The sequence below is a fragment of the Palaemon carinicauda genome, chromosome 9, assembly GCF_036898095.1.
Source record: "Palaemon carinicauda isolate YSFRI2023 chromosome 9, ASM3689809v2, whole genome shotgun sequence".
Taxonomy (NCBI): domain Eukaryota; kingdom Metazoa; phylum Arthropoda; class Malacostraca; order Decapoda; family Palaemonidae; genus Palaemon; species Palaemon carinicauda.
The window spans coordinates 104,839,008-104,861,363 of record NC_090733.1 but is presented as its reverse complement, the minus strand read 5'-3'; the positions used below and the strand labels follow the sequence as shown (position 1 = coordinate 104,861,363).

The 22,356-nt window shown below is 43.3% G+C and overlaps 1 protein-coding gene across 1 annotated transcript in view; it reads left to right on the top strand.

Moving 5' to 3' along the window:
• PIG-F (phosphatidylinositol glycan anchor biosynthesis class F) overlaps positions 1-22,356 on the top strand; it is a 101,006-nt gene that overhangs the window by 49,709 nt on the left and 28,941 nt on the right. Inside the window, exons 2-4 of the mRNA XM_068380169.1 lie at positions 5,422-5,513; positions 8,170-8,274; positions 15,251-15,353. Of these exons, the coding sequence (XP_068236270.1) occupies positions 5,422-5,513; positions 8,170-8,274; positions 15,251-15,353 (300 nt within the window). The remainder of the gene's footprint in view (positions 1-5,421; positions 5,514-8,169; positions 8,275-15,250; positions 15,354-22,356) is intronic.

Genomic DNA, 22,356 nt, shown 5'->3' with positions numbered 1-22,356 from the left:
CACATCTTGTGGGAAGAGGTCTTTGCCCCAGATGCATGAAGTGATCAGCTTCCTGGGTTCGTGTTTGACCGTTGCTGCGGCAAACACATGCTCTCTACAGGCCCTCCTGGACCTGACGAAGGCATACAAGTCCTTCACAAGGGTACCCGTGTGGGATTTGACTAAGACCATATACATGTCTGGGTCGTTGGTAAGGCCTGCACACATTTCCAGGCAGTTCTGATGAGACAGAAGCAGATAGTCTCTCTTTTGTCTCCTGTTCCCTTCTCAAAAGATGCTCCGGCAGCTTTGGAAGGTTCTCATTGAACTGCTGATCTGCTATCTCCGGATCCAACTTAGAAACGGAGAAGGTTAGATGAACTTCATTCCACTTCTCACAGGTAGGCATGGCTAGAGATAATGCTTTACATTCTTCTAGGAATGGGCACGGTTTGCCCTCATCGACTGCTCTCATGACACAGTCAATGGCTTTCACCGAAAAGAGGAAAGCTCTGGAGGAAGGAGCAATGAAGATTGGATGCCTCTTGCTCAATGGCGAGACTTTGGAGTTGGTATATCCGGCTCCTTTTAGGGTCTTGGATAGGATAGCCTGTGCCTCATCATGCTCGAAGACAATGACTTCCTTCGGTACCGTCTCCTCACGGGATGCTGGTTCATCCCGCAGTCTCACGTAACAATCTAAGCATGCTGAAAAACTAGGCCAGAATTGGAGATCTTCAAGGGGTCTGGCCCCCAACTTCTCGGAGATATAGAGCTTCCCATTCATCATGGGCATGTGCCCTGTGTACCTCCAGGGGTTGGTTTCGGAGCAGTGGGGTAGGTCAGATACTCTAAGGGGCTTAGCAAAGCCTCTGGAAGCGCCAAAGCGTTTCCCTTCCCTTACCTCTTTCTTCGTCTCTTTGAGATCTTGCTTTATCTCCTGCTGTTCCTTCCGGAACACTGCCAACATCTGCTGGATCGACTCTAGGAGCGCTTCGCTCCTGCTGACCTGCACATTCGGTCGGGAAGTTGGGGCTGAAGAGGTTGACGGCACAGGTTGATACGGCGTCACGGTGAACTGAGGGTCCTCAGTTACCGTCGAAACGGATCCATCTTCCTCCGTAGGTGGTTGAACCACATCTTCTTCAAGGTCTTCTTGTAGAAAGTCCTTTTCGGTGTCGGTAGACACCTCCGACATCCGTTCTTGGTGGATGTCCATGCCTTCCAGTGCCTTGTTAATGTCTGCGTCCACTGTCCGTGGATGAAGGGAGGCTTGACCTGTACCTGGGGCACAATTGCACTGGATTGAGCCTTAAGGAACAGAAGGCACCTTAAAGATTCATTAGGTAGGTAAGGTCCTGGAGATTTCTTCTGGAACCCTCTTACCCACCTCCAAAGGGTTTCTCTTGCTGTATCCCTTGACTCCGTAGTGTCAGGGATCTCTTATCCAAAGCCTTCGGTCATCAGGGCCGAGCAGATGGAGTAACCCTTCGGGTCCCAGTACCTCAGGGATCCAGATACGATGCAGCATGGGGCATGAGACCTACATATCGTATGCCTACAAAAGTTCTTGCTCTTGTGGTTGCAGAACACGACTGCACACTTCACCATTGGCTCCTCCTGTAAGGAAAGAAAAGGTGAAATGGGTGTAGAGTTGTTTATATCATTGATATAAATGCATACTTATCAAATAGTAATACAGTACTTAATATTATATTTAATAGCTTAGGATAGTAAGCTAGAAAGGAAATAAAAAAAACACACATCTGTGTTTCCTCTCCCAGAAAATTGCTGTGACCTCCATCAATATTAATATATAATTTCCTTATAGGGGAAAATACAGTGGAATAACTCTCGTACGTAGAGCCGGAGTCAGTGAATATTTACACTAACTCCTCCACCTGTAGAATATTAATACTGAACAGTGATTTATAAGTGTCCCAATAATCAAAGGATTCATCAGGGTATTGAGGGAATACTTCACGTCAACATTTTATATGGTCCCAACAATAGACTGTGAAAGGATACACAGAATATGTTAGAAATACTTATACTACTGTATTGTTGTATACTGTAGTTATCTAACTACTCTATTGTTATATGCTGTAGTTATACTGGCTACTGTATTGTATACTGTAGTTTTACCAGTATACTTCTGGGGTTAGGCTAGTGCCTGGCGGCACTAACTGATAGAGAGAGAGAAAGAATAGAAAGGAGGATTTCCTATTATTATGGTATAGCACAATAATTGGAAGTGTAGGAGGGCTACTGCCGCCCACTGTCTCCTCCCCAGAATGAGAGTTCTAATGGAAGGGGAGGAATGCATCTGATTCTAGCTTCCATCCAGCCACAACTTTTGCCGCCGGCTGTACTGCCGGTTGCGAGGTTTATGGATGGCAGTCCAAGAGAGGACTGAAGAATTCTCAACAGTATAATGGGTTTCCCACTGCCAGCCGCCAGGGCCGGCTCAGTCTTTCCCCCCGGGGCATTCGCTTCCGGTGAAGGAAGGACATGAGGGGGAGTTGGCCAAGGTGACAACCTAACCACTGCTGGTTGGGTTTCGGCCAGCAACTTTGTCAACACAGAAAGCCGGGATGATTGTAGAATGACGGCCAATAGAATGTTGTGACGGCTAGGCCGACACTAAAGGACAGAGGGGGGGAGGGAAAAGGGTCATAGTTTACAGGGGAGAAAGGCGGAGGCAGGCATGCCGTCTACTTTCGGCAGTAAACCAAGGAAGCATGGCTTCCTGTGCCGATGCCATCATGGTCGGTAGAGGAATAAGAATTCCCCTGTTACCGACATACTTCGAAGCCAGGATACTCGGCGGCAAAGAAGATCGACGGTAAAACTATCTAAGTCAAGCCGGAGTTAACTACTTGGTGGCGATGATGAAAGATAGGGTTGCCACTTGGAATGGCGGCACGGGTGGGGGGGGTGGAAAGGGTTTATCCTCCTTTCTCTAAAAGAGAAACGTATCAAATTATACCAATAAATTCTAAGGGATATATATCCCCAACCAAAATGATAGGAAACGATACAAGAGGTTAAACAATGAGATTTACATTAGTAACTTATACAAAACGGGTTAGGCTAGCCTAACTCGGGTGGGGACCGCGGCTACGATTGATAGCACTAGGGCCCTCGTCGTATACGAAAGTAACGTTCTATATCGGAAGAGGAAATATTATATGTATGCAATCTTCACTAGTATAATTTGCCTAACTAGGTAAAAGTTTCTTATAGCTAAATACCGGGAGCGTCACACTACTAACTAAATAATTTGTATTTATGGCGTGTGACAGCGGTCTCAAAATGGCCGCCTCTGGAGTTGGCTGCGCTCCACTTAACACAATTAAATTATACACAGGAAAGATCAAATACTCAACTTTCCAGAGGATGAAGATGCTGGAGATTGCATGATAATAATCCAATAAACCGTAACAACACCGAGCGAAACGTGGGAGCGCACTTAGCTTAAATTCTACAGTTGAAAGGAATGATAGGCCGTAGTAGTACAGGGAGGGGGTCCACCGGGTACCTTGATAACGGCTCCCCTTTTGTTCGCCACTCTTCCCTCTCAAAGAGTTAAATCTATTCGGGGTGAAGATTGCTATATGTCGTATCAAAACATACGTCCCCTGATATTATGTGATACTGTATCCTTAAAGATGTATTAAGGATACTCGCGCCAGGAGTTAGAATTCTGGAGACCTATGGTTAATTCTCTGGGAGTATTACTGTAGCAAATATCCCTTAGAAAGCTACCTAAAGGAACCTTCCATCAGGACGACATGGCCGAGCCCTAATATATATACTGTATATATATATATATATATATATATATATATATATATATATATATATATATATATATATATATATATTATTATTATTATTATTATTATTATTATTATCATTATTAATATTATTATTATTAGCACTACTTGCTAAGCTACAACCCTAGTTGGAAAAGCAGGATGCTATAAGCTCAGGAGCCCCAACAGGGAAAATAGCCCAGTGAGGAAAGGAAACAAGGAAAAATAAAATATTTTAAGAACCGTAACAATATTGAAATAGATATTTCCTATATAAACTATAAAAGCTTTAATAAAACAAGAGGAAGAGAAATTAGATAGAATAAGTGCCCGTGTTTACCCTAAGCAAGAGAACTCTAACCCAAGACAGTGGGAGACCATGGTACAGAGGCTATGGCACTATCCAAGACTAGAGAACATTGGTTAGATTTTGGAGTGTCCTTTTTCTAGAAGAGCTGCTTACCGTAGCTAAAGAGTCTCTTCTACCCTTACCAAGAGGAAAGTAATCACTGAATAATTATATTGCTGTAACGAACCCCTTGAGCTAGTAAGAATTGTTTGGTAATCTCAGCGTTGTCAGGTGTATGAGGACAGAGGAGAATATGTAAAGAATAGGCCAGCCTATTCAGTGTATGTGTAGGCAAAATGAAAATGAGCCGTAACGAGAGAGAAGAATCTAATGTAGTAGTGTCTGGCCAGTCAAAGGACCCAATAACTCTCTAGCGGTAGTATCTCAATGGGTGGCTGGTGCCATGGCCAACCTACTACCTACAAAGGAAATTAGTGATATATATTTATATATACAATATATATATATATATATATATATATATATATATATATATATATATATATATATATATATATATCGAAACAGATAGTTACAATACTCAACTTGGGAGCAGGGATCTCCAAAATGTCAGACATCTCCAAACACAGAAACACAGAAGCTATGAAAACAAACGCGTGTGGATATCACTGGTGCTAGAGAAGGAATGAGGGAAGAAGCATGGATAATGGTAGGGGTGGGGGGGGTAGGCGTAGTAGCGGGCAGTTGTCGGATGTAGAACGGCACCTTGTAGTATCCGGGGATATTGAGGAAGGAGAAGACTAATTGGTAAGGGACCTCTGGTAGTGGTTATAGCACGCCCCAGTTACTATACCGACACTCTATAAGGGTGAGCGAGCTGGGTTTATTCTTGGCATTCCATGCAACTTTTTTCTCTGGTATATTTAGTAGTATTTATACCTTAGAAATGGTGCTAAAAGTAGTATTTCACGGAGCGACACAGGTTGAGCCCAGAAATATATATACTGTATATGTAATGTAATATATATATATATATATATATATATATATATATATATATATATATATATATATATATATATACATATATATATACATATATATATATATATATATATAATATATATATATATATATATATATATTATATTAAATATATATATATATATTATATATATATATATATACACATACATTTTGATACTTTGATAATCCTAAAACATGATGATAATTCAAGATATTTTCTTTAGAATATGCCTCTAATTTTATCTCTCATTTACCATTTTATTTTTTTTTTTTTTTTCTTTTTCATAGGTTGCTGATGCATTCTTGATTGTCGTTCTTAGTTTGTGCAGCATTTGTGGTATCCACATAGTAACTGTGCTTTATGGAGCATATTTGATTGAGTGAGTATTTTTATTCATTGTTTGCATGTTCTGTGTTAAAGGAGGAAAAAAAGTGTCCATATAAGAATTTACATTTGTTCCTAGATGCAATACATACAAACCTCTACCTTTAATAGATGTATGGAAACTGGCTTTTGACGAGGTAAACACAGCTGGCTGTTGGGTGGCGGGATAGCCCTACCCCACCCAACAGGTAGCACTTACCTTCACCTTGACCTGGGCTACTGTAAAATACAGACATACATTTCAGCACTTTGTTGAAATTTTTAATCGTTCTGATTTTTCTTCCAGTTGTCAGTTGTATGTTTTGGATTGTTGTTGTGTTGTTGTCTCCGTGGTCAGACATATAGCTGTATCCCGCCAAACCTTGTGAAGGCTTTAGCCGGTACATGATTAAGCCAGAAGTTGACCAACATGAACTGTGTATATACTTCAGGGAACATTCCTGTTCATAAGAATCCCCCTGTCCTGAGTATAGGGACTGGTTTCTGGTAAAGTGACCTAAGTTTGCAAAGAAATGGAAGAAGATGAAGAGGAATTATTTGGAATTTGTTCTGGATATGCCCAAGAAGCTCTCAGGTTCCTTTTTCCCTTCTTCGGGTTTGAAGGCTGTTGTGCGCTCTTCCTCTTCTCCTTCCGAGGCAGTGTCCATCAGAGGAGGGAAAGAGGAGGAGACCCCTGCCCTTCCCTCTGAGTCGTCAATGGTTACATCAGTGGGAGAGCTTTGAGCAAAAGGCAGGGGGCCATTCCCTTTGCTTAGAGGAAGGTTATAGTCCTGTAACACTCAAAAAATGTTCTTAGGCCCATGTATCTTATACATCTCTTTGGCTCATTACATATCTTGCACATTTCTGAGTTCTTCACACATTTTTCTTAGCCCTTTTACCTACAGTAGTACAGTATAACCACGTGTCCCTAGGTATTTTTCCTCAACAGGTCATGTAGCAAATATAGCTTTGTCACTGGATGAGAAACATTTTGTCTAAGATAGCCGTTGGGATGTAAATCTAGGAGAGGGAAGATGTACTGGTCATTCTACTTTTTTTTCCTTTCCCTTCCTTAGGGGTGATGAGGTCACTATTATTTGCTTGATCAGATGCTAGATGCAGGTAAGCCACTTGATCAATCAAGTTTTTGTTGGAAATGAGTTTTGTTTAGAAATATCTTATCCATCTTCTCAGAGAAAGGAAAGGATGGCTAAAAGTATGCAACCTATTTCTCAAAATGACCTTACAGTACATTCGGACATAATATCGTTCACACGGATATAGGTTTTTTCCTTGACTGTCTGCCAGTCGCTGGTAGTGACTTAGTCCAACATCTGTTGCATCTTCATGCCCTGATTGTTGGAAGGTTGACAAGAGTCATCACTTTCACTCCTACACAGGATCCAAGTGCTTTGACATTCCTGGGAAAGTAAACCAGACAGTTGGTTATAGGGATTTTCTCCATCCTAAGGATAAATCTTCTCAGGAGGGATTGTATGATTGTAAGAAGAAATCACATTTTTAAAGTACAATGGAACCTCTACATACGATCTTAATTCGTTCCGGGACCTGCTTCGTATGTTAAAACAATGTTGGAGAAAATATTCCCATAAGAATACACTGTAATTTCTAATGTACCATAAGTTACTCTAACTTACACTACGTGAAATTTAACCTAACTTAGCTTATTTATTTATTTTTTTTTTTACATATATTTCTTTTACTTTTTTCTTTTTTTTTTTCTTTAATTTTCATCACTTTCACTCAGTCAATCTAAGTTTTCTTTGCTTCACTTTGATCCCCTTTGATGGTTTGACTGCTTTAATGGCTTCCTTCTGTTTGATGATTGTCGAGATCGTAGACATTCCGGGCATATTGTTTAGCCAGATCATTCACGCACACCGCGCTCGTGTTTTTCTATAATTTCTTGCTTCAATTCTAATGAAAGCATTGCCTTCTTCCTTTTCTCACCACTACTAATACCTGTACCGAAACTAAGCTTCTTAGGACCCATGATTATACGTGAAATCAAAAATGAAATGTGAGAAAAGGAAGATAATAAGCACTGTTAATAACGGACCGAACAGAGGACAACCACACGATGCGCACGAGAACAGAGAACTGACCGACTCGAGACTCAATGGCGTCCCTCATAAGTGCTGCCGTCTACCGGCGTAAACAAGATCTACGTCAGATGTTGGAGCATGACTTCGGGTGTCGAGACGAAAATTTGATCGAATTTTACTTCGGATGTTGGAACAATTGTATGTAGAGGTTCCACTGTAATTTGTGTTTTTTCTAACCACAAACCCAAGTCATTTGTTTCACACTTCCATTGTCAATTTCCCTACAAGTCCTAGGGTTTTAGGTCAAAGTAACCAAGTTCCAGATATGCGTAGAACATACTGCATTCCTATTAAAATACTCAGGTTTGTATTGTTTGGGTACATACATACTGTATTACTTTTTAGAAATTTATGATTTCTTATTTAAAGAAAATACATCTTATTTAATATACTATAACAGGCATGGTCTGTACAGTAGCATAAATGATATTCACATAACATGCAAGGTGCTTAATGTCCCTTTGGCTCTGATTACCCCCAGTTGCTTAGATATGCATTTCTGAACAATACTGACCCAAACCTAAAATGCTTGGATATTTGCAGGAACGTGGAAGAAACCTTGACATTCAGCATTCTATTGGCATCACTGGCACTCATCAGACCATTAGTTACTCTTGGACCCAAGGCTTTTCAGATTCTCCTGGAGAGGTAAGTTAAAGGATTGTGTTCATGGCATGTAACGGAATTCCCTTTTAGCAAAAGGAATTTCTTGATTATAATCCTAAATCAAATTTGTTCCCATACTAACAAACCAGTTATTTATTGGATTATCTTTCGGCAAAGTGCTAGGTGGCAACCCTGCCCAACCGCTTGACCAGGTAGGCCAGGGGTTACCCGGCCGCCTCTATATATACTCTCACAGCAGTGAGGTACGTCACTTTTTCTTTTGGGTCGATAGAGATCGGATGTGTCCTCTCTCCCTAGACTGTCATTGGACTTTTTTATTTTCTTTTTCTTTTCAGGTGTGCATATTTTCTGTCCGATCACCCTCATGCAAACCTGTTCAGGGCGCGAAGGTGCAGCGTGCAGTACCTTCATGTCTTTGTTGGAAACTGACCCGCACTCTTTGTATCCTTCTTGCAGAGGGCACTGATGCCAGCAAGGTTTGCCACGTAAAAACTGTAGGGAGTGAACTGCCTCCCAATGAGAACAATTTGGACAGCACAGGAAGAAGAAGGCCAAGCGCGATCTTACTCCCTAAGGGTCGAGGAAAGCGCGTTCTTCTTCGTCTCGTACCCCCAAATCTCTCTCAAAATCTCCTTCTCGCTCTCGCTCGTGCTCTTCCGAGGACCAATCGATTAGGAACACAGACTGTCTAACTCCTTGGGAACCCTGGGTTACTGGGGGATTGTTGCTTCCCTTAGAGGAGCAACTTCACCTCCAGCCTCCAGGGAACCATTTTCCCTTTCAGATCTTTTGCAGGTGTGGTCAACCTTAGGGATTTCGGGACCCCCTTCGAAGGAGGAGCTGCTACGTCTCCTTTAGCGCGGTGCCAGGAAGGATCCCTCCCCAGAGCCTTCAACATCTCATGCTCTGGAACTGTGCAAAGTCCATCTTTCGCCCTCTCTTGGTCCTTCCACGCGCGGCCGAGGTGATCGCTCGCGGTCATCTCTCCAACAACCTCCTGCTGACGACGAACCCCCTCTCCATCCTGGGACCTCGTCGTCCTGTAACCCTCAACCCTTCGTTTCTCCCCACAAGAACTCGTAGGTTGCAGGTGTTGATCTTCCCTGGGACCAGCACTCCTACCATCAGCAACGTTAAAGGACGAGCAACGCCATCGCCTTACCCTTCTGGACACACTTCCCCTGATCGCCGTTCACGACGATCGGAAGATCTGACAGATCGTAAGTTATCACGATCCGAACACTCTATTCTTCTAGAAGACGTTCACGGTCTATAGCTTCACACTTACGAAACCCCCAGTCTGAACGCTCTCCTTGGAGGCGTTCCTCTAAGTGAGAAGTCTCGCAATTGCATTCTGCACGATCACGAGCACAGTTTAGACCCAGGTCCAGACGCTCGCATTCTAGGTCTCTACAATCTAGATTCGATAACGGCGCTCACGCTCGCGAGGGTTATGTTTGTGACGGGCCGAGAGAGGAGTTGTTAACTCAAAGGCAGGATGCAATCAACTGAGTTTTATTAAGGAACACACTTCTTTATATACAAAACCTCAAGGCAACAGGACATGACCTGTTCGAGGGACAGACAACGTTACAAAGCAAAACGGAGACATGATCATTCAGGTTCTTTTTAGTGCGAGGGAAGAGCGCAGATACAAGCATAATATATACAACATAATTATGTACAATTGTGTGCCACACGGTTGGTACATGGCTCCCCCCCCCCCTAAAAATGACGTACTGCACATGTTAAATAGGGCGCCCTGATCTAGAGAGGCGAACTGTAGGCGGGTCATCTGGCAGAAGATAAGCAGGTTTTAGACGATCAATGGAGACCCAGTCTTCTTTGTCCCGAATGTTTAGTAGGAATGCTTTCGGACTGCGTCGGATCACAAGAAAAGGGCCCGTGTAAGCGGGCGTTAGTGGTGGCTTGCTAGTGTCGTTGCGCAGGAAGACGTGCGTTGCAGAGTGCAAGTTCGTTGGTATGTGATGCTTCGCTTGGGGCTTGTAAGTCTGGCGGCACGGAGTAAATTTTCCCACGACGTGACGTATGCGCTGGAGATCGTCGGAGGAGGTTGTAGAAGGAAAAAATTCGGCAGGGACGACCAACTGAGTTTTATTAAGGAACACACTTCTTTATATACAAAACCTCAAGGCAACAGGACATGACCTGTTCGAGGGACAGACAACGTTACAAAGCAAAACGGAGACATGATCATTCAGGTTCTTTTTAGTGCGAGGGAAGAGCGCAGATACAAGCATAATATATATAACATAATTATGTACAATTGTGTGCCACACGGTTGGTACATGTTCAAGAGAACTACGTTCACGAACTAGGCATATGTGACGTTCACGCTGTTCTCGAACGAGAACTAGACACTACCGTTCGCGAGCAAGGTTTAGACGTTCCTCGTCTAGAGGTAGAGGTAGGCACTCAAGCAGTCCATCAGCACGTAGCCCCTCAACCCGACCTTCTCCCAAACGACCTCGGACCAAACCTGATCATGAGAATGGCCACTCCTCAGACAGGCATCCAGCTAAAAGCTAAACCCCCTGTGCCTTTCACTGCCTGGGGAGTATTAGCAAAGCTCTTGCCTATGCAACGCTTGGAAACGCGTCCCAGTGCGACACGTTTGCCAACAATAAGAGTTGTCCCTACTCGGAGGTATCCTCTGCCAACTTTGTCAGACGTAGGTGCTTCTCTGAGGCAGCAGGAAAGCGTTATACCTTCCTCTTCCTGTGTAGCTCCTAGTGCTCCTGTTGCGAGAAATTCTGCTCTTGAATTGCGTCCGTTGACGCATGAAACCCGATTTTGCTTGCGAATCGTGATATCGTAAGCAAATCGACCTTGTCCACAAGCAATTCACGTGCAGATGTGTCGGAATCGTGAGCAAGTGCGGTACCAACACCTTCGCCTCGGCCTTCTGCTTCTTCCACCTCCAGCAGCCGGCCAACACCCTTTTCAGAAGGTTTCAAGGAGCCGCCTAGTAGGTTCGCTAACGTTCCTATTAGTACGGACCATCCTTCTCGTCCATCAAGAGAACGTGCTCCTCTTCCTCAGGGACTCCCTGCGTCGACTGAAGCTCCTTCTAGAGTCCCCCCCAAGGGACGTTCTTTTCGTAGACCTCCAAGGAAAGCCCAGGGCTTACCTAGGGGAACAGTGCTTCCTGCATGGGTGAGTACTTTTCTCACCATCTTGCTGAAGTCTCTAAATGTGGCTCCTCCACTGCCACAACCTCCAACTGCTTCAGGCAAAGCAACCTGAGGATTCCCTTTGAACCCTCGTCGAGTTCGTCCGTTGTGAGTCAAGATCCTAGAAGGAAATCAACGTTGGACAAGGTTCGCAGATCATCTCCACCTCGATCACGTGCAGGTCCTCAAGCTTCTGACTACTACATTGCCAACCTACCCTTTACTCAGTAAAGGCTAGGGAAACCATGACCAAGAGACAGAAAAGGAGGATGAGAGGCATAACTCCACCACACACTGACATCATCCGCCCTAGGACGATTAGGGACTTGGGCTCGCCCATGGCGATACCCATCCGTCCCTTCAATCCTCAAGAGATTGAGGTAGTGCCTCCTGACCAGCGCCCGATTTCTTTACCTCCTCCAGAGGAGGAGCCTTCAGCTCCTGCTGCCAAAATCTCGTCAGGGGCCTCGAAAACCTTGCAAGTTCCCCCTCCTAAGACCCCGGAGGAATGTCTTGTGCGTAGGGAATCGATGGATGCCAAGACGAAATCCAAGGGAAGCTCATATGGCAGAGGAACAAAGGTCCCCTGTGGCGGGTCCGTCTAGTGATACAATTGATGGCCTGGACCTGCCCCAGTCTCTGGATGTGAGCCTGGAGGTGGACGACCCCTTGGTTCCTGATGACGAGAATCTTCCAGAGGCGGCTAGTCCAAACCACCACTCCATAGAGCATACATTTAGCAGGTCCTCGCTTGCATGATGACCATTAATAGGCTGTCTACTCCTGGTTCCACCACCTTGGAGTGAAAGGATATGTTTCTCGATGAAATATTCGAGACCCAGAAGCCTTCCAGGACCGGTGCCGCTTTGCCCTGGTGTAAGTGTTTGACAGCCGCCAAAACTGGAACCAACACTCCGATCCACCAGACACTCGAGTTCCTATAACTCAGGATCAGGTGACATATTTGATATGGTGGAGGGCAGATGAAAACCTTTGACGGAGCCAGAATCTTCTCGTTCCCCCTCTGGATTTGATGCTCTTCACTGATGCATCAAAAGAAGGGTGGGGTCCTCACCTGCTGCACCATACGATCTCTGGCCTTTGGTCAGAGTCAGAAAGGTACCAGCCCATAAATCTGCTAGAGATGAAAGCAGCTTACCTAGCTCTCCATCAGTTTCAACAGTTGCTGGCAGATCACTGTGGTGTTGATGAGCGACAACACCACAGTAGTGGCTTACGTAAACAAACAGGACGGTACCTTTTTGCAGCCTCTATGCCATCTTGCAGTAAAGATCCTCAGGTGGTCAGAAGATCATTTGGTGTCCCTATCAGCTCGCTTCATACCCGGCAAGAAGAATGTACTCACGGACAATCTGAGCAGAGGAACTTAGATAGAAGGCTCCGAATGGTCTTTGAATCATCAGATAGCCAATAAAGTCCTGACTTTGTGGGGTTACCCGACTGTAGATCTGTTCGCAACATCTCTGAACAGCAAGCTTTTGCTGTACTGTCCTCCAGTACTGAACCCTCATGCTCTATGGCAAGATGCATTTCAACAACGGTGGAACAACATCGACATGTACAGTGAGAATGCGGTTACTTGCATAAGTCCTCGGCTTCATCTATCAGGCAAAATGGAGAGTATTCTGTGGTTGGTGTTTTGGGAGGAATCTCTCTCTGCTCGATGCCACTATTCCAGTAATAGTGGAGTTCCTTGTATACCATTGGGAAGAAAAGCTCTTTTCGGCCTCGGTGGTGAAAGGCTATCTCTCAGCCTTAAGCCTCGCATTTAGGCTGAAAGGAATTGACATTTTTCTTCGTTGGAGCTTTCTTTACTCTTACGGAGTTATGAGATCACTTGCCCTCAGTCAGAGATAAGGCCTCCTCCTTGGAACGTGGTTTGTGTCTTGAGATCCTTAAAAGGACCTCCCTAAGAACCATTACGCCATGCAACTGACCGAAACCACAGTTTGAAGACGGCGTTCCTGCTCGCTTAAGCATCTGCAGAGAGAGTTGGTGAATTTCCAGGCCTCTCGTATAACATTGCCCATTCAAGGGGATGGGGGAAAGTGACACTCAGATTCATCACCGAGTTCATTGCTAAAAATCATAGATTATGGCCCTTTCAGATTGAGAGTCTTTGTTCCATAACCATTGACCCAGATCAGTTGTTACTATGCCAGTGAGGAGTTTGAGATACTATCTTGAACGCACTGCAGCAACATGGCCCCGACTAACACTTCTAGTTTGTTAGCTCAGGAAGAGTTAAGAGGAGGATCACTAAGAAACCCGGTTTCCTCCTGGATCCACCAAGTGATCAAAGAAGCCTAGGCTCCAGATCCTCCTCTGGCTCGCCGACCTAGAGCCCATGATGTCAGGGGAATCAGCACTTCCCTGGCATTCAAACGCAACTTCTTCTTGTTGCAAGTACTCTCCAAGCTTGCGTGTGGAAAAGACAGACCACCTTTACAGCCCGTTACTTAAAAGACGTGACCCACAGGAAACTTGATACATTCTCTATCGGTCCTGTGGTGGCTGCTCAACAAGTGATTTAAGATACCTCAGGCTCCTTGACAGACAAGTAGCAGTTGGTTGAGGGCATTGTTTACCCTGGTTAAGACTGGAATGAATGAGAGAATGTCTGGCTTTTCTTTCTTCATCTTCCCCTCCCTTGAGGTACAGCACCTTAGGTCCCTCTGCAAGCTGGCTTCATCCTCTGCCGGTAATTATCACTTCCCTTGTGTAGCCTAGTATAAATAATAAATTTGTATACTGTCCCCATTGCTTTCTGCGAGGTAAGCAATTGGATACGTCTTGCTTTCCTATATAAACTCAGGTGTTCATACAAGACAACAAACTCTATTACACTGTATTGCACAGGCTACTATTATACTCACTTTGTATATTTCAGCCAGGTTTCAAAGTTTTCCCTAGACTACAGTCTTGCACTGTACTAGGTAAAACTGTCAATGTCCATGCCAGACTTAGGACTTCCACCCACCTAAGAGTGGGTCATCCAATAAATAAGGTTTGTTAGTATGGGAAAAAATAACAAATTCGGAGATAATTTGTATTTTTCCCTAACTAAAACAAACCTGAAGTTATTTATATAAATTGACCTGCCATCACCTGTCCCCTAGAAGTCCTGCCTGCAATAAAAAATGATACACCTCACTGCTGTGAGAGTGTGTATATATATATATATATATATATATATATATATATATATATATATATATATATATATACACACAGTATATATAATGTACACAGTATATATGAAAATACAAATTATCTGCGAATTTGTCATTTTTTGGATGTATGTGTATTCAGAAGCATATTATATAAACTGGCAATTATTCTCTATTATCATAGAATGTTATAGTATTTTATTTACCTTGGTTTTTTTTTTCTATATTTCAAGGTGGTTTTGTCTGAATGTAAAGTATATGTAGAAGGTTATGGTCCAGAACTAGATATATATAGAGATTAGATATGTTTATATTTTAGTCAATGTTCATTTGTCAAATTTTTTAAGTTTTCACATAACATTCACGAATTTCACTACTGTACAGTCCTGCAAAATAATTGAAATAATACTTTTGGGTCTTTATGAGAATCATGGTTAAATAACTGCTAGAGCATATTCAAAATGATATAAGGGTGAGTGCACCTTAACTGAAAAGACATAAAAGATTTTATTACGTAAAGTATAAAAGAATATTATGTCCCTATTATTTTGGCACAAGACATAAGGACGACTGAATTGGAGTATATTTTATTTTTGTAATCTTTACTTGTAGGTTAAATTGGGAAGAGGAACTTGACCTACAGTGTATTGCTGTCTTCTTAGGTGCATGGTTAGGCGCATTACCAATTCCTCTTGACTGGGACACCCCTTGGCAGGTAGGTCATTGTTTTATGGGGGAAAGATTACTGTACCTCTGAACTGGGACTTGTCTATGTAAGATTGAAATGAGTTCTGATGCAAAAACAAACCTTCATTTAACAATTATTGTTACTACAGTATTACGACAACATATGGAGTTGCATTTTGTGGGATCCTTAATCTTGTTAAAATTATTAGGATACAAAAATAAACTTTTAGCCCAATGGTTTAATGATGCATTTCTGTCTTTATATTGTCATTACCCCTAAGATCCAGCATTAAGAAATAAAAAAAAAAAATTAGAATTAAATTGACATATGAAATTCAACATTACAGTACAAATAATTTTTCTTTCCATCCTCAAACCAATAACAGGCTTACAGATGTAATGTCAACAATTAGAGGGCTTTCTTATCCTAATTTCAATTGATTTCAATGTTTTCATAGATACAGGACTCCAAACGTTCCGAGATTCTATGTTTCAGGAGGTTTTTCAGGGGGGGCACGCCAGCCTGAACTTGGTGCTGGTCCCAAGCCCGGGTAAATGGGGAGGGTTAGCGGCAGGAAAGGCATCCGGCGATGAAAAATTAGCCAAAACAAAAATGTTCATGGAATATAGTCAGAATGAAATTAATGCTAGGGTGTTCCCCATAGGCGACACGTTGGGACCTCGCCTAATCCCTCTGAAAAATCGGTAAGGACTACCCAGTCATGAGCGGGCTGGGTCAAAAAGGCAAGTTCAGAGGAAAATATCTGAGGAGAGGATGATAGTAGCAACTCTGAATGTGGGGACAATGACTGGAAAAGGGCAGGAGCTGGTTGACCTTATGGAGAGAAGGAAGATTGAGTGGTGTGTGTGCAGGAGACCAGGTGGAAGGGAAATAACGGAAGAGAACTAGGCGAAGGTTGTAATTATATTACCATGGAGCAAATATGGAAGGAAGAAATGGAGTAGGAATAATATTATTGGAAGAGTTGAAGAAAAGTTTGATTGGGGTGAATAGGAAAAAGGACCGAATTATGATTTTAAAGCTAGGGCAAGCAGGATGGAAGAATTGGAAAAAAGTGCGTGGAGTACTATGCGACTGGAAAATAGGATTTAAGTTGAAAGGTAAAGTACAGAGGACAGTTGTGAGACCGGTAATGATGTATGGAGCGGAGACGTGGGCAATAAAGAAGACAGAAGAGAAGAAGATGGATGTGGCAGAGATGAGAATGTTGAGATGGATGTGTGGGATGACAAGAAGAGATAAGATACAGAATGAGGTAATTAGGGGTAGCACAGGAGTTAGAAAACTATCAGATAAGATCCAAGAAAGTAGACTGAGGTGGTATGGTCATGTCATGAGAAGAGATGAACAGTATATTGGGAGGAGAGTGATGGAAATGAAGGTACAGGGAACAAGAAGGAGAGGGAGACCAAAGCGAAGGTGGATAGACTGTTTCAATGATGACCTTTGATCAAAGGGATTAACTGGTGATGAAGTATGGGACAGAGGTAGATGGAGAAAGCTGACCAGAAACATTGACCCCGCATAGAAGTGGTAAAAGATGCAGACAAAGAAAGAAAGAAAGATTATTATTATTATTGTTATTATTATTATTGTTATTATTATTATTATTATTATTATTATTATTATTATTACTTGCTAAGCTATAACCCTAGTTGGAAAAGCAGGATGCTATAAGCCCAGGGGCTCCAACAGGGAAAATAGCCCAGTGAGGAAAGGAAACAAGGAAAAAATATAGTATTTTAAGAACAGTAACAATATTAGAATAAATATCTCCTATATAAATTATAAAAACTTCAACAAAACTAGAGGAAGAGAAATAAGATGGAATAGTGTGCCCGAGTGTACCCTCAAGCAATAAAACTCAAACCCAAGACAGTGGAACACCATGGTACAGAGGCTATGGCACTACCCAAGACTAGAGAACAATAGTTTGATTTTGGAGTGTCCTCCTCCTAGAAAAGCTGCTTACCATAGCTAAAGAGTCTCTTCTACCCTTACCAAGAGGAAAGTAGCAACTGAACAGTTACAGTGCAGTAGTTAACCCCTTGGGTGAAGAAGAATCGTTTAAGATGAAATGGCCAAAGTACTGTCCTTCTCTTGAGCACATGTTTTTAAGGTTACCTCCTGGTAGAAAACTCCTCAATTGCTGCGAGTAAATTTTTACCACATGCAAGACCTCAGTTTGTCCGACAATTTTTCTCTATTAAAATATTTCTGTTCTGACACTACAAACCTTACACTATTTATTTATTAGGGATTATCTTTTGGCAAAGCTGGAAGACTAGCCATTAAGACTAAGCAAGGTGGCAACGTCTCAACCCGCTAGTTAGCGGGGCTGTGTTGGGGGTTGCCAGCTACTCCTGTCACTCACGTACTAGTGAATCTGAGCCACTTTTTCTTCTGGCTATGAGGAGAACGGATTAGTCCATTCTCTGTTCCATCAAAAGACTTTGGCAATTGATTTTCTCAGATTCTTTTCCTTTTCTGATGTGCTTGTTCCTTCTTCTGCACCTTCATGCGTACTTGTCCAGGGCCTGAAGACCGCTCTTGCGGTACCTTCATGTCCTCTGTCGAGACCAACCCCCATTAACTGTGTGCGACCTGCAGGGGACGCCGCTGTGACCAGGATAACACTTGTGAAGAGTAGGGAGTGGTCTGCCTTCCACTGGCAGATATTTGGCCATTGACGCAAGAAGTCCAGGAGGGATTCTTTGCCTTCGGGGTTTTCCTCAAGGGCGGAGAAACCTCGGACATCTTCCTTGACCCCATGGTATCTTCACAAAGCTCTTGCTCACTCGACCTCTGCTGAGGGGTGGTCGAGTAGGAGCGTAGACCTGCTAATACCAGGACAACCTCGGAGATCCGGGGACGTTGCTACTTCCTCTAGAGAAGCAACTTTATCCCCGCCCTCGGGTGAGTCCTTCTCACTTTCAGATGTATTGCAGGTGTGGCCGGGCCTCCTTCCAAGGACCTTTTTGGTTGGACTTCTGCAGCGCGGGCCCCAGAGGGTTCCTTTTCTGGTGTCCTCTGAAGTAGAAGTCCTTTCTATAGCGGGTGTAGTGATTGACGCTCCTGCTGTTTGCGAGGCTCACCTCTCGCATTCTGCTCCTGCTAGTCCTATGCGCTGACGAGACCAGCTTGCCCGTTTGCCTCCCCAATGCCAACCTTCTGCTGACAAAGAAGTCCCATGCCATCCTCGGATCTCTTCAACCTCCTGGGATCATAGTCATATTCACGCTCCCAGACGTTTGTCCTCGCTTCAGGGACAGACAATTTTCTCGCCATTCTCCTGCTAGTGATTGTCACTCACCTGCTTGATGCTCAACCACTGCTCGCTGCTCTCCAGTTCACGATCACTCGTTATCTAGTGAGTGATCGCCAGCTCTCTATTCACCATCGCGCAGCCCTCCAGCTCGCCATTGGCCATCTCGTTCTCCGCCTAGACGGTCTCCTATCAGACGACGCTCACCAGCCCAGCGCTCGCCAGTGTGCCGCTCTCCATCTTGCCAGCTCCCTCTTGCCATGTCTCCGCTCACCAGCGCGATGCTGTACTGCTCGCTGATCTCCAGCTTGCTGCTTGTCATCACATTACTTGCCAATCATCTACACGTTGCTCCCCCACGCATTGCTTGCCAACATGTCGCTCGCCTTCTCGTCGATCTCCAGCATGTGATCGTCACTCTCTAGTGCTCGGTCGCAACTCCAGCAAGATCGCCACGCGTGACTGATGTTTTCACGTGCAAGTTTCCATTCTTTCGCGCAAACTTCATGCACTCCCGTGAGCAATCTAGGTCCTGCACCCGGGCAGTCCAGTTACAAACCTTCCAGAGAGGTGGCAGCAGTATTGGAGCAGCCTACACCTCATCAGGCTTCACTAGCAAAAGCCGGACAGCCAGTTCCCTTCCCCAAAGAGTTCATGGAACTTACAAATAAGTTTACTAGGGTTCCCATTACCACAGATCTCCCCAAGAAGATCACCCAGGAAGACCTGCAGATGCCTCTGTGGATTAATCAAGGTAAGCAACCCTCTCCCCCTCAGTTCCAGGTACCGAGACTGTTCTCTAAGGACTCTCCTAACCTGTCGTCTGTGGGAAAACTGCCTTCTTGGTTTGACACTTTGATCAAAGCCGTCAGTTGTTGACACAACCCAGCAAGAGCAGAAGTTTGTGCCCCCAACGCAACCTCCTAAGTAGAAGTTGGCAGTGGCTTCTACTCCTAGGATTCCTTTAGAGAAGTTGGTGTCCTCCTCCTCTTCCACTTTTGCAACTAACCCTAGGAGAAGACCTGTTTCTTGCAGGGCCCCGGAGCCCCTAATATTTGTCTCACCCATCAAGAGACACCGTGGAACTGCGAGTGGGGGTGCCGAGATTTCGCAAAACTTCTCTTGCCTGCAATTAGCACCGTTCCTGACCACAAATCAGAAGAGGAAGATGATGAAGCCAACTCCTCCTCACGCCGACCTTCACCATCCTCGTTAGAGCAGAGACTTAGGATCTCCGCGGGAGATCTCTCTAGTGCCTTATTTTAGATCCTCTCCTATAGAGGTATGGCCACCGGAGCTTCGTCCCATCTCAGACCAACGCCGGGTGATGAGGAACTTCCTGCAAGAGAGGTTCAGCCCTCCAGAGGATATCAGGAACCTTCCAGATGATTCAGCAATAGGATGCTTTTAAATTACCTGGCCTAACTAGATGTCCTGCATCCATAGATGATAAGACCTTGGCATAACTCTTGGTTTTTGTTAGAAGTCGTTTAGCATATCCCACACTGATGTGCTCTGCATCTGACTTTTGAACGGCTGCTTCTTCTTTTCGATATTGAGGACATTGCCTGTTGGTTGGCTTGTGATCCTGGCTACAGTTAGTGCACCTTGTAATATTAGTGCAGGGTCCATGCTCAGGATCAGAAAAATTGTTACAGATCTTTACGTTTTTACATAACCCTAGATGGATGACCAAATATGAAACAATTGAAGCCCTGCAATGGTATCTGTTTATACAGTAATACCTTGAGGTACGAGCTTAATGCGTTCCAGGACCCGAGCTCATATGTCAATTCGCTCGTATCTCGGATCAGTTTTTCCCATATTAAATAATTAAAAAAAAATTAATCCATTCCCACCCGCTGAAAAAACACCTAAAAACAGTATATAACAGTGGAAAAACATGTTTTTAATTGTTCTAATTCACAACCTACGCTCACAAAATAACAAATACCTCTGTACTGGTAATGATCTGCAATAAAACGTGACCATTATTATGGAGTTCTTACCTTCAAGACAGACGGTAGCGGCTAGTGGCGGTGTGTGCGGCGGAGGAGGGAGAGAGAGACTTGACGGCTACTCGTTCGGTACGCTACACTTTTGTAACACTACGTAACATAACTTAAACTTTAAATTTAACTTGAATGAAATTAGCTTACTGTACACATTTAAAAATAAATGTCAATCTTACGTTACACTAAACTTAATTTTAATTTTGTTTTCATTTTCATTTTTTTACTTTCTTCTTCCGTCTTGACTCTTTTTGACTCTCTTTCACCTTCACTTTTTAAAAGGAACCTATCTAGGGATGTTTGCTTTTGTCTCCCCTTCAAAATGTTATGAAAATAACATACACAAGTGTCGTCACTAAAGGATAACGCACGACCACACCCCAACTTGTCCGGACTCCTGCCACTTCGCTAACATGTCTCTGATTTCCTTTTTTATAGCATCTTTCTGCTTGAGGATGGTACATATTGTTGATGTAATCCTCTCATCCTCTCATATTGGCGAGCCAGCTTAGTCACTCGTACACCACTGTCATGGTTTTCGATTACTTCATGCTTTATCTTGAGTGTCATCATACGCTTTTTCTTTTCACTACCCTTCTTTGCACTCGCTTGTTTTGGACCCATTGATTATTCACTTAATTCTGTACTGATTAACGTTAAAAATGCAAACACTACGGCAGATGCTCGGAGATAACTTTACGCAACGGAGATCCGGCGGGAAAGAGCGAGCGATGCTGTCCTCGTAAGCAGCCTCTTGCACACTCGGCCACATAGGGAACTGTCTCGTATCCTCGTATCTCAAATTTGTCTCGTATCTCGGGGCAAAAATTTACTCGAAACTTTCCTTGTCTCAAATTTCTCGTATGTTGAGGTATTACTGTACAGGTGAACTGGTATCCTCTCATTTTCAATGCATATAGTATATGAGAGGGTACATCATGGTCTTCAAAGGTGAAAATAATCATAGTGGTTCTGGGAATCATTTGAACCTTCCATATTTCTTTTGGGCACATATCTAATATTTCATCCTTGCTAAAGTGTTAAAAATTACTTCTCTTCCATTGCTAAAATTCAAATGGGGTTTGATATCCACCATGAGATTTTCTTCACTTCTTATATTATGTAACAAAAGATTCTGTTCTAGATCTGGCATGAATCAAGATGGATTTCTTACCAAACCTAGGAATGTTTTCACGCTCTATGGTACCTAATATCCTTTGTATTATCTCACTAAATTTAAAGTAATTAAATTCTTCTGCCTTAGATGTAGTAATTAGTCACATTGGTGGCATAGGCTCTCTTTCCAATATTGGATTTACAGTCATTGGGACAATATACATCCATGTTACCAGAAGCTGCATTGCACAGCGCTCTGGTAATCTCACAATTATTAACTTTTTTATTTTAGAAATGTCAGACTGTTTTGAAAGCCTCCTCATGATTACTGAAGGAGATCCATGCTTCCCGTTTCTTATTATTTTCTTTGAATTTCATCCTTATTTCACAAATTATACAGCATGGTTTAAAATTCAGCCATAATGATTCATAATGGAAATTTATTGGTATATCACATATGTGGATGACCTTTAATTTCCTTACATTTCCATCAAGTTTCTGAGCATTTGAAGATTGGTCCCTATTAGTTCCTTGGTCGTCAACAAAACTTTCATTAATTAGACTTGCAGAGGTTGTCAACAGTGTCAGGGGCAAGTCAGCATATCCATGGGAAGGG